At 33.1% G+C, this 14,037-nt stretch overlaps 1 protein-coding gene across 1 annotated transcript; it reads right to left on the bottom strand.

Moving 5' to 3' along the window:
• Positions 1–5,217: 5,217 nt before the first annotated feature.
• On the bottom strand, positions 5,218–10,710 carry LOC136204269 (DNA replication licensing factor MCM5). The gene is made up of 18 exons (XM_065995498.1): positions 10,338–10,710; positions 10,108–10,251; positions 9,843–10,022; positions 9,635–9,733; positions 9,414–9,550; positions 9,206–9,311; positions 8,749–8,883; positions 8,600–8,677; positions 8,275–8,379; positions 8,044–8,135; positions 7,752–7,884; positions 7,575–7,670; positions 7,344–7,435; positions 7,158–7,248; positions 6,128–6,237; positions 5,745–5,862; positions 5,560–5,661; positions 5,218–5,473 (listed from the first exon to the last, which is right to left on the bottom strand). The coding sequence occupies exons 1-18, from the start codon at positions 10,611–10,613 to the stop codon at positions 5,390–5,392; spliced, it is 2,178 nt and encodes a 725-aa protein (XP_065851570.1). The 5' UTR covers positions 10,614–10,710; the 3' UTR covers positions 5,218–5,389.
• Between the last annotated feature and the right edge of the window lie 3,327 nt (positions 10,711–14,037).

The following is a 14,037-nucleotide window of genomic DNA, read 5'->3' as shown; positions in this document are numbered from 1 at the left end:
CTAAATAAAAGTTCTCTCTCCTATAATGGTTGGAGAAAAAACTTTGAAAACTTAAAAAACACATAAATTAAGACAAAATTTAAATGTTTAGACCAAAAAACTATACTAAATTTTATTGAAAAACGAAAACGACACTTAAAAAAGAACAAAAACAATTATCTAAAACGACACTTATTTGAGAATGGAGGGAGTAATACATTTTGGCCAGTGCCCAAAATATATAATACTATTTTTATTTAATTTTTTTATATTATTAAAACAAAAATAGAATTTTCTATTTTTGCAGATTAGCTGGTGCAAAAAATTCAGAGATCTTTATGATGTTGCTGTGGTCATGGTGGGAGGCGAGGAATGACTACTTTTGGAATCAAAAATCTGCAACATCCGTTGGAGTCGTTATGAGGAGTAGGCGTTGTCTTGCGGACTGGAAGACGGCTAGGGAGCGAAGTATAACTTCCTCTGCAATACCTAGGGAGGACGACTGTCAGAAATTATGGCACCGACCACCGATTGATGTTGTTTCCTGTTGCACAGATGCAAGCATATTTACAATTCTTGAAAAAACAGGAGGTAGTGCAGTACTTAGAGATTCACAGGGTGCCTTTATCTCGACCCAGACAAATGTGGTGGAAGGTATTATGGAAGTTAGGGAGGCGGAAGCTTGGGCGGTCTTACATGCACTTGAATGGACCATGGAGGCAGGTTACAATAAAATGCTATTTGAATCTGATTCTTTGTCCACAGTTAAAGCTATTACTTCTGGAAGTTTGGATCAGTCTGAGTTTGATGATATTATTGGGCGATGTCGCACTTTTTTATCATCTCAAAACGGTTACACTATCCGTTTTATTAGAAGACAAGCAAACGGGTTAGCTCATGCTTTTGCTAGAGCAGCTTCTCAATATGCTAGTCAGTGTTACTTTGATATTATCCCTAGTGGATTTTCTCTTTCTGTGTTAAACTTTTACCGACTTTTGGCTCATTAATGATATTTTGTTTCAAAAAAAAAAACAAAAATAGAATTATATATAAATTATTTATTTTATAGAACTTTAATTAAAATTTAAATTTGAGTCTAGATTTAACCATAATTTCATAATTGCATAAATTTAATTTTAATATTTTAAGCGAAATGCCGATTGTTTGTTATTTTATTATTTGAAACGATTTGTTTGCCAATTATCTAATCATATCGGACCTTCTAAATCTGCTACATATAAATTAATTACAATTTTATCGAGACTGTCTAAAATATTTTACTGTGTTATTAATATATTCCGATGTGGCTAAATAACAATCAAACTTTTTTCAAATTTTCGGTAGTGCATGATTAAAAATGATCTTGCTTTGAATTGTTAGTGATAATTTTGCACAATTTCATACACTATGGCTAAATCTGGACATTTTTTCGAAACTGTCTAAAATATTATACTGTGTTGTTAATATATTCCGATGTGGCTAAATAACAGTCAAACAAGTTTTTTCAAATTTTCGGTAGTGCATGGTTAAAATTGATCTTGCTTGAAATTTTTAGGGATAAATTTGCATAATTTCATACATTATGGCTAAATCTGGACTTCACTTGAAACGTTAAGATTAAATATTTAATTCATTATTAACAAAAAAAATTATTTAGTGCATTAATAACATAGTAAAATATTTTAGACAGTTTTTAAAAAAATCTAATTAATTTATAGAGAAAAGTACGAAAAAATGCATATGGTTTGTCCAATTTACAAATAGAGACATGTAGTTTAAAAGTTTACAAATAAAAATTTATGGTATGTTTTATTTACAAAACAACATATTACAATCACACAGTTAGGTTCTGATTACAACCAAAGTCATTTTTATCTAAAAAAAATAATTTTTACATATTAGCAAAACACAACACCCGAAAAAACTTCCTAAATCGAAACAATAAATAATATGGTGGAATTTTATGTGTTTTTACTAATTTGACAGATTATGAACTAAATTGATATTTAAGTTCATTTTACACAATTTTACTTCGATTTAGGTATATGTGTTTTGTCAATATATTTAGTTTTTTCAAACTGTCTAAAATGTTTTTTTATGTTATTACTACAGTTACAAAAAATATATAAAATTGTTTTAATTTATCGACAAACTGTTTTAGAAGGTCCGATAATAACAGGCAAACAAGTCTTTTCAAATTTTCGGTAGTGCATGGTTAAAATTGATCGTACTTGAAATTGTTTAAATTTGCACAATTTCAAACGTTAGGAATAAATCTGTATTTTGCTCGAAACGTTAAAATTAAATTTATACAATTTCATATATTAGAACTAAATCTAGACTTCATTTAAATTTAAATATTAATTAAATTTCTATAAAATAAATAATTTTTATATAATTTTATTTTTATAAATAAATTAAAAAAAATTATTATATATTTTGGGCAGTGGCTTCACGCCACTGCCCAAAATATATTAGTTGACAGGATGATTCCTCTCAACAGCTGATGATGCTCATTACGGCGCCTATGACGCCGTAATGAGTATTATATTAAAAAAAAGTTAAATATGGTTGGAAAACAGCCCCTTGGGAGAAAATATTTTCCAACCACAACTAATAGAGTAATTTTTTATTAAATTTACCCTAGGATTAATCCTTATATATGGGTATGATTTTGGAAATAATTGCGTATATAGTTTTATTTGTTTTGTTTTTCTTTTAGTCATACGTATATAGTTTTTTTTTTAATCCTTACGTATATATTTTATCATTTTACCATTTTAGCAAAGTGATCAAATAAAATTTAAAATAACACTTAAAAAAATTAAAATAACAAAAACAATTCTTCCCCTATTTTATTCCTAATAATTTATTAGTTTTTTTTATCTATTACTCTAATTTTTTTTAGAAAAATGTTTTTAATTTTATTAGATTAAAAAAGATATACAAATAAAATGTAAGGAGTAAAACCTTATATAATTACTGACTAAAGTCAATACAATATTTTTATCTATTACTCTAGTTTTTAAAAAACAAAATCTATTACCTATTTAGTCTATACTATAGGTATCAAATGGGTAAATGGTTACCATTTAATAAATGGGTCAACTCAACCCAACTCATTTGATAAATGGATCAATCCAATCCATTTAGTAGACGGGTTGAGACAACACATTTATATGGGTTAACATGACCCAGCCCATTTATTAAATGAGTTACATGGATTGATCCATTTAATCCAATTAACAAAATCTAATTAAAAATTGAAAAAAAAAATACTGGGAAAAAAACTTTGTAATTCCAGTGGAATTTCCAAATTGTGGAATTCTAGAAATCTATAATTCTAGATTTTGGAAATCTAAAAATTCTAGATTCTAAAATTTTGGAATTCCAGAAAATATTAAAATTTTAGTATTTTTTGGAATTTCAATATTTTTTGGAATTCTAGTAATTTTAGAAAATATTGGAATTCTAGAATTTTGAAATTCCAGAATTCTAAAATTTTAGAAAATACTAGAACTCTAGATTATCGAATTTCGAAAAATACCGAAATTAATTTTAGTATTTTTTAGAATTCTAGAAATCTGAAATTCTAGAAAATTCTAGAATTCTAAAAAATACTGTAATTCTAGAATTTTAGAATTCTAAAATTTCAGAAAATACTGGAATTTTAGAAAATACTGGATTTCTAGATTCTGGAACTTTGGAATTCTAGATTCTGGAATTTCAAGAAAAGAAAAGTATGAGGAAAAAACTCCTGCATTTTAACGATGTTAAGAGATTTATCACGAATTTGCTAATGAACAAAATCACAGCACTATTTTTTGGACAAAAAAAAACCACATGTACGATATGCGAAAATGTGAAACCACAGAGTTTTTTTAAAATTAACCATTGGTTTTATCAGTTTAAAGTTTTATATAAATTTACGTTTCTATTTTTCATTTTTTTTCCATTTTCTCCATTTTTGAGTTTTCTCATTTTTCATGTTTTTTTAGTTTTTTTATTCATATTTCACAAATGATTAAAAGGGTAATGGGTCAATCCAACTAACTCGCGATCTAATCCATTTATTATATGGGTTAGATTGTTTAATAACCCATTCATGATCCAATTTATAAATGGATCAACCCAACCTATCTAATCTATGGGTTAAGTAGGTTATTAAATGAGTTAGGACCCATTTTGGATTTTTGGTTCATTACACCTTATTGGATGCTCTTAGAAAGAAAAATGAGTAATTTAGAAAAAGAAATCTCCCATAATAGATTTTTGGAAAATAGATGGTAGTCATTTTTAAATTTCATTCTAAACAACTTTAATTATTTAATTTTTTATTATTATTTAAGTCATTTAAGGAGGTGAAATTTAGGTTTCATATTTCGGAGCAACATGAAGAAAGAGAGAGGAAAGAAAGAAAAATGGAGTTATTTGAAGAGGGAATGGAAGAAAACTGCATGAGAAGGAAATGCAGTCTCTTTTTCGAGTCATTTTGGCTCTTATAAAGGCCAAAAAAAAAAAAGATGCAATAGGTCAGTGGAACCGATTTAATAAAAACACTTTCGATAAGACTCAGTTATAAATCTTATATTAATCTGTCCGAACAGAAAGAATACCGAATATTGGTTGCTCTTTGCAGATTGCATGGAGAAATGTTTAAAGAGTTACTGAATCTTGGTTGCTCTTTTGCAGAATGTACATCTCATCTGGCTACTTTAGCCACAACTTCTTTGTTTCACAATTCTCTTCATATTTCAATGTCTGGGTCATCAATCTACAAAGACTAATAAAACCAAGACATTTTAACTACTTTCGCCGATCAAATATTGGAACTATTTCATATTGATTTTTCTGAAAACCCTAGCCACCCCAATTTGCATTTTGCAACTTAGGACCCTAAGTTTATTTATGTACTAAAAGCCTCGAAAAAGGCTTTGTAATATACCCCTAAATTAACAAAACTAATTATGTTTTAAAATTATCTTGATTCTATTTATCCTTGGTATGATGAGAATGTAATATATTTCTTAATTTAATAGGCTAAACCATTTCCACTATTTCACTGAATTAGTATTTGGCTTTCTATATTCATTTTTTCTCTTGTTTATTTCATTTCTTGATATTTAAGTTTAACCTTTGATTGATAGAGTGAAACATTTTTCAATAGAGTTACAGTTCACATAAACAACATATTATAGAAGTGTCATCTAAAACAGGATGATGAAAATGGAGTTACAGTTTACATAATAATAATAATAATAGAATATATTACTGTACCGAGAAAAACAACCCTCTAATTCAATATAATGGAAAATTAGTTTCATGTAATGTTTAACAAGCCTAGCCTAGCCTAGCCTTGTTCATCAACATTTTCTGTTTCTTCTGCTTTGATAATTTTGGCACAAGACTACTACAATTTTCGAATAACCACTCGCCTCTCTCGTGAGTATTCAATTTCATCCCTCTGATGCATCACTATAAGAGCCCTTCGCACCTGTCAAACGTACTCATCATATGATATCATTAAAAAGTTTTTGGAATTACTTGAAATCTATATCAAAACATAGACAAAATACTCACAATTGATTCATTCATTCCCATTCGAGAAAGTTCATCAACTAGCCTTCTTTCTGATATGCGCATCCCAATTCCTATTCTTCTCTTTATCTGAGTTTCTGCTTGCTGTTCGCGCAAAAAACAAAATTTACAACATCAGGCTCAGCCAGGAGAAGCAGAAGAATTGTCAAGAGTTCAGTCCATTAAACCTTAATCTCAGGAGTAAGAGTCACTTGCTGATTTATGCCGGACTGTGCTGCTTCCATAGTTGAAACCTTGAAAAGATTCACTGCTTCAATCACATCTGCTTCAGTCGCAACATGTGACCTAAAATTATAGTGCATTAAGGTCACATCGTCTTAGAAAACAATTCAAACAAACACATCAAACACTAATACAAGACTGACTAATGGCAGAACACTAAACTAGCAAACAAGAAAAGAATGATAAAGAATACATTTCACTCTCTAATTCGATTAAAAGCTCATTTTCTGTTTTTTCTTTTTCTTTTTCAATAAATTTTTTAATTTGATATTTCAATTTATATTCCAAGTATCCATCCCATGGATCATGTTTAACACTCAGTACTTACAGTTTCATTTTTGCAAGGGACTCGCTCAACCTTACAATAGCTTCAAGTTGCCTTACAGTAATTGGTACTGCATTAGCCTCCCCAGTTTCATTTGCTTGCTTCCTCATGTCCTAAACAAACCGCCATAAGTAAAGCCAAATTAATTAATAGATTATCAACAAAAGCCTTAGTAAATTCCCATATTCATGTTCATGTCCGTAAAATAAAGAGAATTCAAAACAACGCAAAATTTCTAATATTTGGCTTAGCTAACCAATAATGTAGCTGAGTAGTGTAGATAAAATTTACTCAACTAAAAAACATACATGGGGCAACATGGAACTGAGATAACTAGAGTGAATTCTTTAATCGCACAGAATCAAGATCAAGTGTACTGCGCAAGGAATATAAAAGCACATGCAAGAAAACTAATCACGATTTGATAATGACAATGGAAGACACGCAACAAAATGTCATTGCAAAGGCTTAAAGCATCACAGAGCAAGAGAAAGTTGTTGCCTTAGAATCTTCACTCCTATATCAAAAATGTCTAATATTAATATTAATTGGGCCTTCAACTATCACCTTAAACTTTTAGTTCAATTGGTTTCATATCATAGTATCAGAGCCTCTTTGAACAAATGATCAAAGGGTTCGATTTCTGACAACTCCATTTGTTGATTTAATTTCAACACATGGTGAGATGGGTATGTGTTATACACGCTTCAGCCAAGTGAGCATTCACGTGCGGAAGTGTGTCAGATATTAATATGAATTGGGCCTTCATTATAAGTTTAAGAATTTAGTTCAATTGGTTCAGTGACAAAAAGCTTAAGGTTTCTTTCTCAGGAGAAAACTGCAAATAATCTTCTATTTATAAAAACTTGTGTTCAGGGTTTTCTCCCACTTTCCCAAACTTTTGTAAATGAAACTATGTAGATTAATTTAGACTTTGATGATATACCTTTTGAAGCAATGAAGCCAATGTATCGAGTTAAATGGGGAATACTTGATGAATTATTCTCAATCAATTTATGGTAAAGAGAAATACCTGTCTGAATCTGACATACTCATTTTGCAGTCTTTTGGATGCAGAGTCTGACAGACGGGGTTGGCATTCAGTTCGACAGTATTTTATATATCTGCAGCAGTGAGAGGTCACAACATTATCTCAAGATTCAATTATAATAGAAGGATTCAAAAGGGTGGAAGCTGAGTTCCTTCAGAATTTTCATACTTCTTCAGCCAGTTCTCTTCTTTGGAAACTTTATTATCAGTGGAAGCTGCATCAGCAGACGCATGGATCTTTATTATATGACTAGCTATAATCTGCCAAAGAAATTAATGTCACTGAATGTGCCTATAGGCATTTGCAACAACATAATGCACATGAAACATGTGTAATTCTGAAATTACAGCATAGCAGTACTTCCTTGAAGAACCAACTGAGTAAGATAAAAACAGCTACCTTGTCCCGAGCATAGTCCCTTCGATCTTTCACAATGAAGATTAAGTCAAACCTAGAAAGGATTGTTGTCTGTAAATCAATATTTTCCTGGGCAGTCTGGAAGAAGACCAGCATTATTAGTTCCTTGTCAAGAATCACAATAATGTATAAAATGGAGATAATAATATAGCTACTAACCTTGAGATCATCATAGCGTCCTGACGGAGGGTTCGCAGCTGCAAGCACTGATGTTCTAGAATTGAGAACAGTTGTAATCCCAGCTTTTGCAATAGATATTGTTTGTTGCTCCATTGCTTCATGGATAGCAACCCTGAACCACATAATTGTAAACTCTTCAAACCCATCCATGTGAAATTTAGAAAGGACTTTTGCAAATTCAAATTTAATGATCCAATGTAGAAAGGACCTTTTGTAATCCAATTTTAAGTTACAATAGAGCAACGGACTTTGTCTAATTCAAGTCTGTTACCTATCCTCTGGTCTCATTTTGTCAAACTCATCTATACACACAACACCACCATCCGCCAAAACCATAGCCCCTCCTTCAAGATAAAATTCATGCTGAATAAAAGAGTTATAGTTCGAAGTCAGAGAAGAATGAGGCGAAGAGGGAAGGATAATCATCATAACCAAATTTTTTTTTCTTGACAATACAACAAATGAAATCACGCATACACATTCCAAAAGGATCACAAATTACCGTGCTGCTATCTTTTATCACAGAAGCAGTAAGACCAGCAGCAGATGAACCCTTTCCAGAGGTATAAACAGCTATTGGAGCCGTCTTCTCAACAAACTTGAGAAACTGTATAAGCAATGTGATCAAACATTCAGAATCAACTACACGGTTGCAATAAGAATTAAATGGCGTGGACTACTAAAATTAATTCAACAACCATTGAAATACATTTATGCAAAGTAAACATTCAAGAAGAAAGCTTCATATATTTAGAAAATAAAGCAAAGTATGGTTTTATCTTTAGCAGAACTAAAAATCATAACTAACCAGGATATAAGAAACTAACCTGTGACTTTGCAGTGGATGGATCACCCAAAAGCAAGACATTGATATCACCTCTTAGCTTCACCCCATCAGGCAAATTCTGTGGTCAAAAGAAAAGAAGTTAAGCCATCAATAAGTTACTTTTTCTTTTAGAAAATTTTCCATATATACCTTCCTTGACCCTCCAAACAAAAGACAAGCCACTGCCTTTTTCACATTTTCTTCTCCAAATATAGAAGGAGCAATTTTGGAGCATATTGCTTCATATGCATCTGCTCGTGCAGCAAATCTTTTGAAATCTTCTATCTGCACAATACCTTCACTTTAGAAAACCCAAAGTAGAGAAACAAATACAGAAGATTTGCAGGGTAATTGAACTTCTTTCATCAAAGTAAAGACAATAGATATAAAAACTACTTCTAGTGCTATGAAAGATAAACTTTGACAAATTGCAATTTCCTGTAAATCTATTCATCATCTAGCAGTAGACAGTAGTACCACAATGGTTATTGATCTTGTAATGATTGAAAATGATTAGATTGTTCCAAGATACAGTGCACAGTGGGAGGGGTTGTCATGTCAAAAGTGAAACGAACTCATCAATAGTCCTCTATTCCCACAATCTTACCTCTTCCTGTGTGAAAGCTGTATGACCCTGAGAACTGGCCTCATTCACTTCCTCTATTCCTACAACTCTGATATAAGGCTGTCTAACAGCTACAGCTCCTCTATGTCTGCTAAGAATTAATATATTAATGATATTTCACAATAATTAGGCAAAAATATACATGAACCCGTAGATTTTAATACTCAAACAAAGGAAGAATAACTCCTACGAGTTTGATGAATTGGCTGCTTGAAAGATGCTGTAAATCCCTATGATGGTCAATCTTGTACCAGGCACAATCCTTTGGACAAGATGGCGATCCACTGAAAGAAGCATATTTCTAGGAAGTTCTCCAGTTGGTACATCCTTCACAAGCCAAAAAAATATATAAAACTTATAACTAATTGACATAGCAGCACCCTTCTATTGTAAGTTTAAGACAATCATTACCTCGGGGTTCTCCTGCAGTTTCAGGGTTTGCTGGTCAACATACTTACTCTTGTCAGGAACCACTAACCAAGGATCAAGAGGGCATTCTTGTTCACCGGGCTAAGCAAATTCCAGTTCAAATGGAGAAAAAAAAAGACAGCCAAAAAAATTAGGGGCCACAAAAAATAAATAGAAAGAACAACCTTGCAGATAAAAGATTTAGAAAAACCTGAGGAGCATGGTCACATGAGCGAGGCACCATTGCACCTCCAAGGCCTGGACGACAAGGAACTTGTTTGGTACTTTGACAATTCCTACATATTAGGCTCACATAAGTTGCCTTGGCCTTGACTCTTGATGCAGAAATGGTAATTCCAGCTATCTTAACTAGTTTTGAGATATACTGAGCCTACAAATGAACATGAATGTAATTAAAGATATAGTTATGCCAATTAAGCACTGCAATTAGAATCTAACACAATAGAAATACCAACCCCAAGCAATCGCATAGAAACAGGGTCCTCCTTGGAGCTCAATAAGATCTGCGCTTCCCGAATCTCCGGCTCCTTCATTTCCCCACTCTCTGCTTGCTCTTTTAACCTCAGACTCTGCAGAACCTCCGCCGCTGCCGTCTCAAACTACAAACAGAAATGATAAAGTTAGATCACACAAATTAGAAAGGCATCGAATCTGCAGACTGGAGATAATATCTAAATATGTGTACCAAGGGGAGATAGTCCGCGGGCGAGGAGCGGAGAAGAGAGGGTAGCTCGGCGTCGAAAGCGAGGATATCTTCGAGGTGAACAAGGAGAGACCTTGGGTTGTGGACAAGACTTTCACGATAGGGGAATACATTTTTCTTGGTCTCAAAATTTCTGATGAATTCCTTGAATTTCTGGAGGATAGTGTGTCGGCTGGCGGCGGCGGCCGTATCTGAACCTGATTCAGGGAATTGCGCCTGGTCACTGTAGTAAACGGCACCTTCGTCCCACCCAGACATTTTTTGAAAAAAAGTTCCCTGTCTCTGTTTACTCTTAACGTCTAGAAATAGTTTCTGTGTTTGCGAAATGGGTAGGAGACGGAAGAAGGATATTGTGGACTACCAGGGATTTTGGCGGGAACAAATGGCGGGAAGGACAGACTGCCTTCGCACGTGCGTCGCTCGCGTATGCTGCTCTACTTTTTATTTCATTGCGAAAATAATTAAAAGGACACATGGAACTTTTTATTAAAAAAGAAGGTTGAGTTTAATGTAATTAATGAAATGTAAATTTTTAAATTAATTGTCTAAGCTTTATTTGGTAACTAAAAAACATTTAAATTAATATATTCAGCACTTAAATTAAATAAATAAGTGTTTGATAACCTTTTTTTATTAAGAGACAGTTACTAAACTAGTTCTTTTTAGGGGTTAATTTATATTTCTAGCTCTTTTTAAAGAAATTTACAAAACTAACCTATTTTAACAGACAACTTCTAACTTTGCCCTCGTCTTCTTCCTAAACAGAACTTTGTGTCTTTCTCTCTCTCGCGCGCTCTCTCTCTAAAGAACAGAACAATCCACACAGTTCATACAACAAGATTTCTACAATCATGTAAGTTTTTCATTGGTTTTTAGTTTCATTGAAAACATTTAAAGCTTAGTCCATTCATCATTAAGATCTAGCAGTTTGTTTCTCTACAACCCAATGTATATTGTTTCTCTTCCTTTTCATGTTTTTTCTGGTCGTACGAACTCCAACAACAGTGGCATTGTTGTCTGAAAATGCATTTTGGTTGGAACATCCGTTTCAGATTTTTCCTCAACAATGTCGATATTTGTCGATTTCTGATCAATATCGACAGATATGATGATATTGCATCGTATCGATATTTGTCGATATATGTCGATACTGTATTTGATATCGACATATATCGACCGAAGTTATATGTCGATACTGTATTTGATATCGACATATATCGATCGAAGTTATATGTCGATATTGTATTTGATATCGACATATATCGACCGAAGTTATAGTCTTCGATGTCGATATCGACATATATCGACCGAAGTTATAGTCCCAAATGTCGATATCCATTGAGATGTTTCGATATCTTTCTTTAAGTTACAAATAATATATAGTTCATTGTTTATGAAATGCAGAAATATGTCCACCCCGAATACTTGTTTGTGTATGCTTTCTTGGGATGGAGAATGGAAAAAAGAGGGGCCCATGGACACAATGATATACGTTGGTAGTCAATCGAAGGTGCTCCATTTTTTAACGCCAACTGATTATCAAACGTTAAGAGAGAGAATTTACGCTTCATTGAATGTTGATGCAACCTCACATGAATACCATCGAGGGGCGAGGAGGTAATTCAAACAAGATGTACCAGGTGCGAGAATATTGGTCATAATCGAGCGAATTGTACTAGTATGCTGCGAATTCCTTCACGGCTTCCACCTACAATCTCAAGTTATGCAAGTTGCTCTAAGACCTCGGCTGAAAAATAATTGTTTTTATGTTTTTTATATATGTACTGTACTAATATGTAAGAAGACTTTGGAATTGGGAGTTTATGTACTTTATGTTTTTTATATATGTGCTGTACTAATTTGTCGATATGTGCCGATATCATAGGTATATGGACACAAAGGAAACCTTACTTACATAATGCAACTTGTCGATATCACATGTATATCGACAAAGGTTGTCGATATCCTTCCAAATTGTGTAAGTTCCATCTCACAATACTGCCCGAAGCAACTCTACTTAAATAGCTTTTTTTTTTATTTGATGTTAAATTGTTCATTATATTTTTTGCTGAATCTCTATTACACCTAACTGTGATGACGCTTTCCGTTCCAAATGCTTTTTCATACTTATATTCTGAACCCTCATTGGCTTTCTTGGAAGAAGAGACATGCTCGTCTCTTTTCCTCTTTTGTCCAGGATCATGCTGAAATTTATTGTAGATATATAATAAGCTAACATACAAGTAAGCTAATAAAGAAGTTAAGCTAAAATGAGCTAACATAGGCTAAAACAAGAGAGGTATCGACAATTAGGTTGTCGGTATCACATAGATATCGAGTACCTAATTGTCGATATCTATGTGATATCGACAATTAGGTTGTCGATATCTATGTGATATCGACACATATCGACCAAACACTTATCAATTGCAAATAGGATATCGATTGATATCGACAAATATATGCACGAAAATAGAAAATAAACAAACAAGGAATGTAGGGTTTGTCGATATCACGTTGATATCGGCAACTGCAAACCCAGATGAACCCTAACATCAGAAGAAGTAAGCAAAACGAAAGATTCCTTCTCAAACCCATCAAATATACATACAATACAAGAAGTCATAAGTAAAATCAAGTTATTTATCCTCTTTTTCGTCCTTCCTTCTGAATCCGATTCGTTCTCTGTGCTTCGTGTTCTCGCCATTGTTGGTCCCTTATAACGTGACAAGTTAGTTCCAAGGGGGGAGGATAGGAACTATTTAAAATTTTGTCCGTTAAGGCTGACTTCTTTTCTTATGAAAAGGTTTACACAACGTCACTAAGTAGATTCAAGACACAAGCTTAGTCAACTTGTGACTAAGTCTGCTTCTTTACTTGAGTCAGGAAATAGCACTTAGAGTCTATTCCTGAACTCAGCTTCTTTGTAAACTTAACTCATCGTGAGTTCTTTACTTAGTCAGTTTTCATAGCAAGCAATATATATTAAAGGAGTTTAAGGGTTAGAAAGATATTACTCAGCAGACTTATCCTGGTTCGGCCCCTCCGCCTACGTCTAGTCCCCGGAACTCGTTCCGAGCTTTTTGAATTCTCTACTGAGCTCTTTAAAGGTAGAGCACAAAACCTTTTACAAATAGAAGCTGAGTATAACAAGAGTACCTTCCTCTATACCTCTACTCACTCCTATATCTACGCTGAGTACTATAACCGAGTACTCAGCCTCTCCTTTCTATTATTCTAGAAATGATAAAATGTTTGTCCTAAACAACGATTGCTAAGACACTTTAGATAATTGGAAATCACTCTAGACTTTTATACAATAATATGGAAATTGGTGTAAGGTATTTGCTTTGCTTTTCTCATAGAAACTTCGAGTATGAATTTGGTCAGCGTTTCGACTAATTGAAGTTCTGCATCGATTGAAGCAAATGGATAGCCTTTATATAGTGACACTTGAGGCACCTGGTCATTTCGAATTTCGAAATAACCGTTGGAGGGAAACGGATTCCTGTCATTGTCACTCTGGGCGTGCTCAGCGTCGTTGGCCAATAGGATTCACGCATCTTCTGTCTTCATCAGTCTTCGGCATAATGTTTTGACATTTAAGAAAAAGTCCACGAGACAGCTTTCTGTGCCTTCTGAACTTTTCCCAAAGTAGAAATACTTTGTCTAGAAGTAGAAC

Source organism: Euphorbia lathyris, chromosome 8 (assembly GCF_963576675.1).
Source record: "Euphorbia lathyris chromosome 8, ddEupLath1.1, whole genome shotgun sequence".
Lineage (NCBI taxonomy): Eukaryota > Viridiplantae > Streptophyta > Magnoliopsida > Malpighiales > Euphorbiaceae > Euphorbia > Euphorbia lathyris.
Note: the sequence above shows the minus strand (reverse complement) of the source record. Positions and strands in the feature narration are given on the sequence as shown.

Coding starts and splice junctions, on each gene's coding strand:
- LOC136204269 (XM_065995498.1), bottom strand. CDS start 10,613: ATGTCTGGGTGGGACGAAGGTGCCGTTTACTACAGTGACCAGGCGCAA. Junction 5,662..5,744: donor CTCTTACTCCTGAGATTAAG/GTTTAATGGACT, acceptor TTGCGCGAACAG/CAAGCAGAAACTCAGATAAA. Junction 5,474..5,559: donor TGGGAATGAATGAATCAATT/GTGAGTATTTTG, acceptor TACGTTTGACAG/GTGCGAAGGGCTCTTATAGT.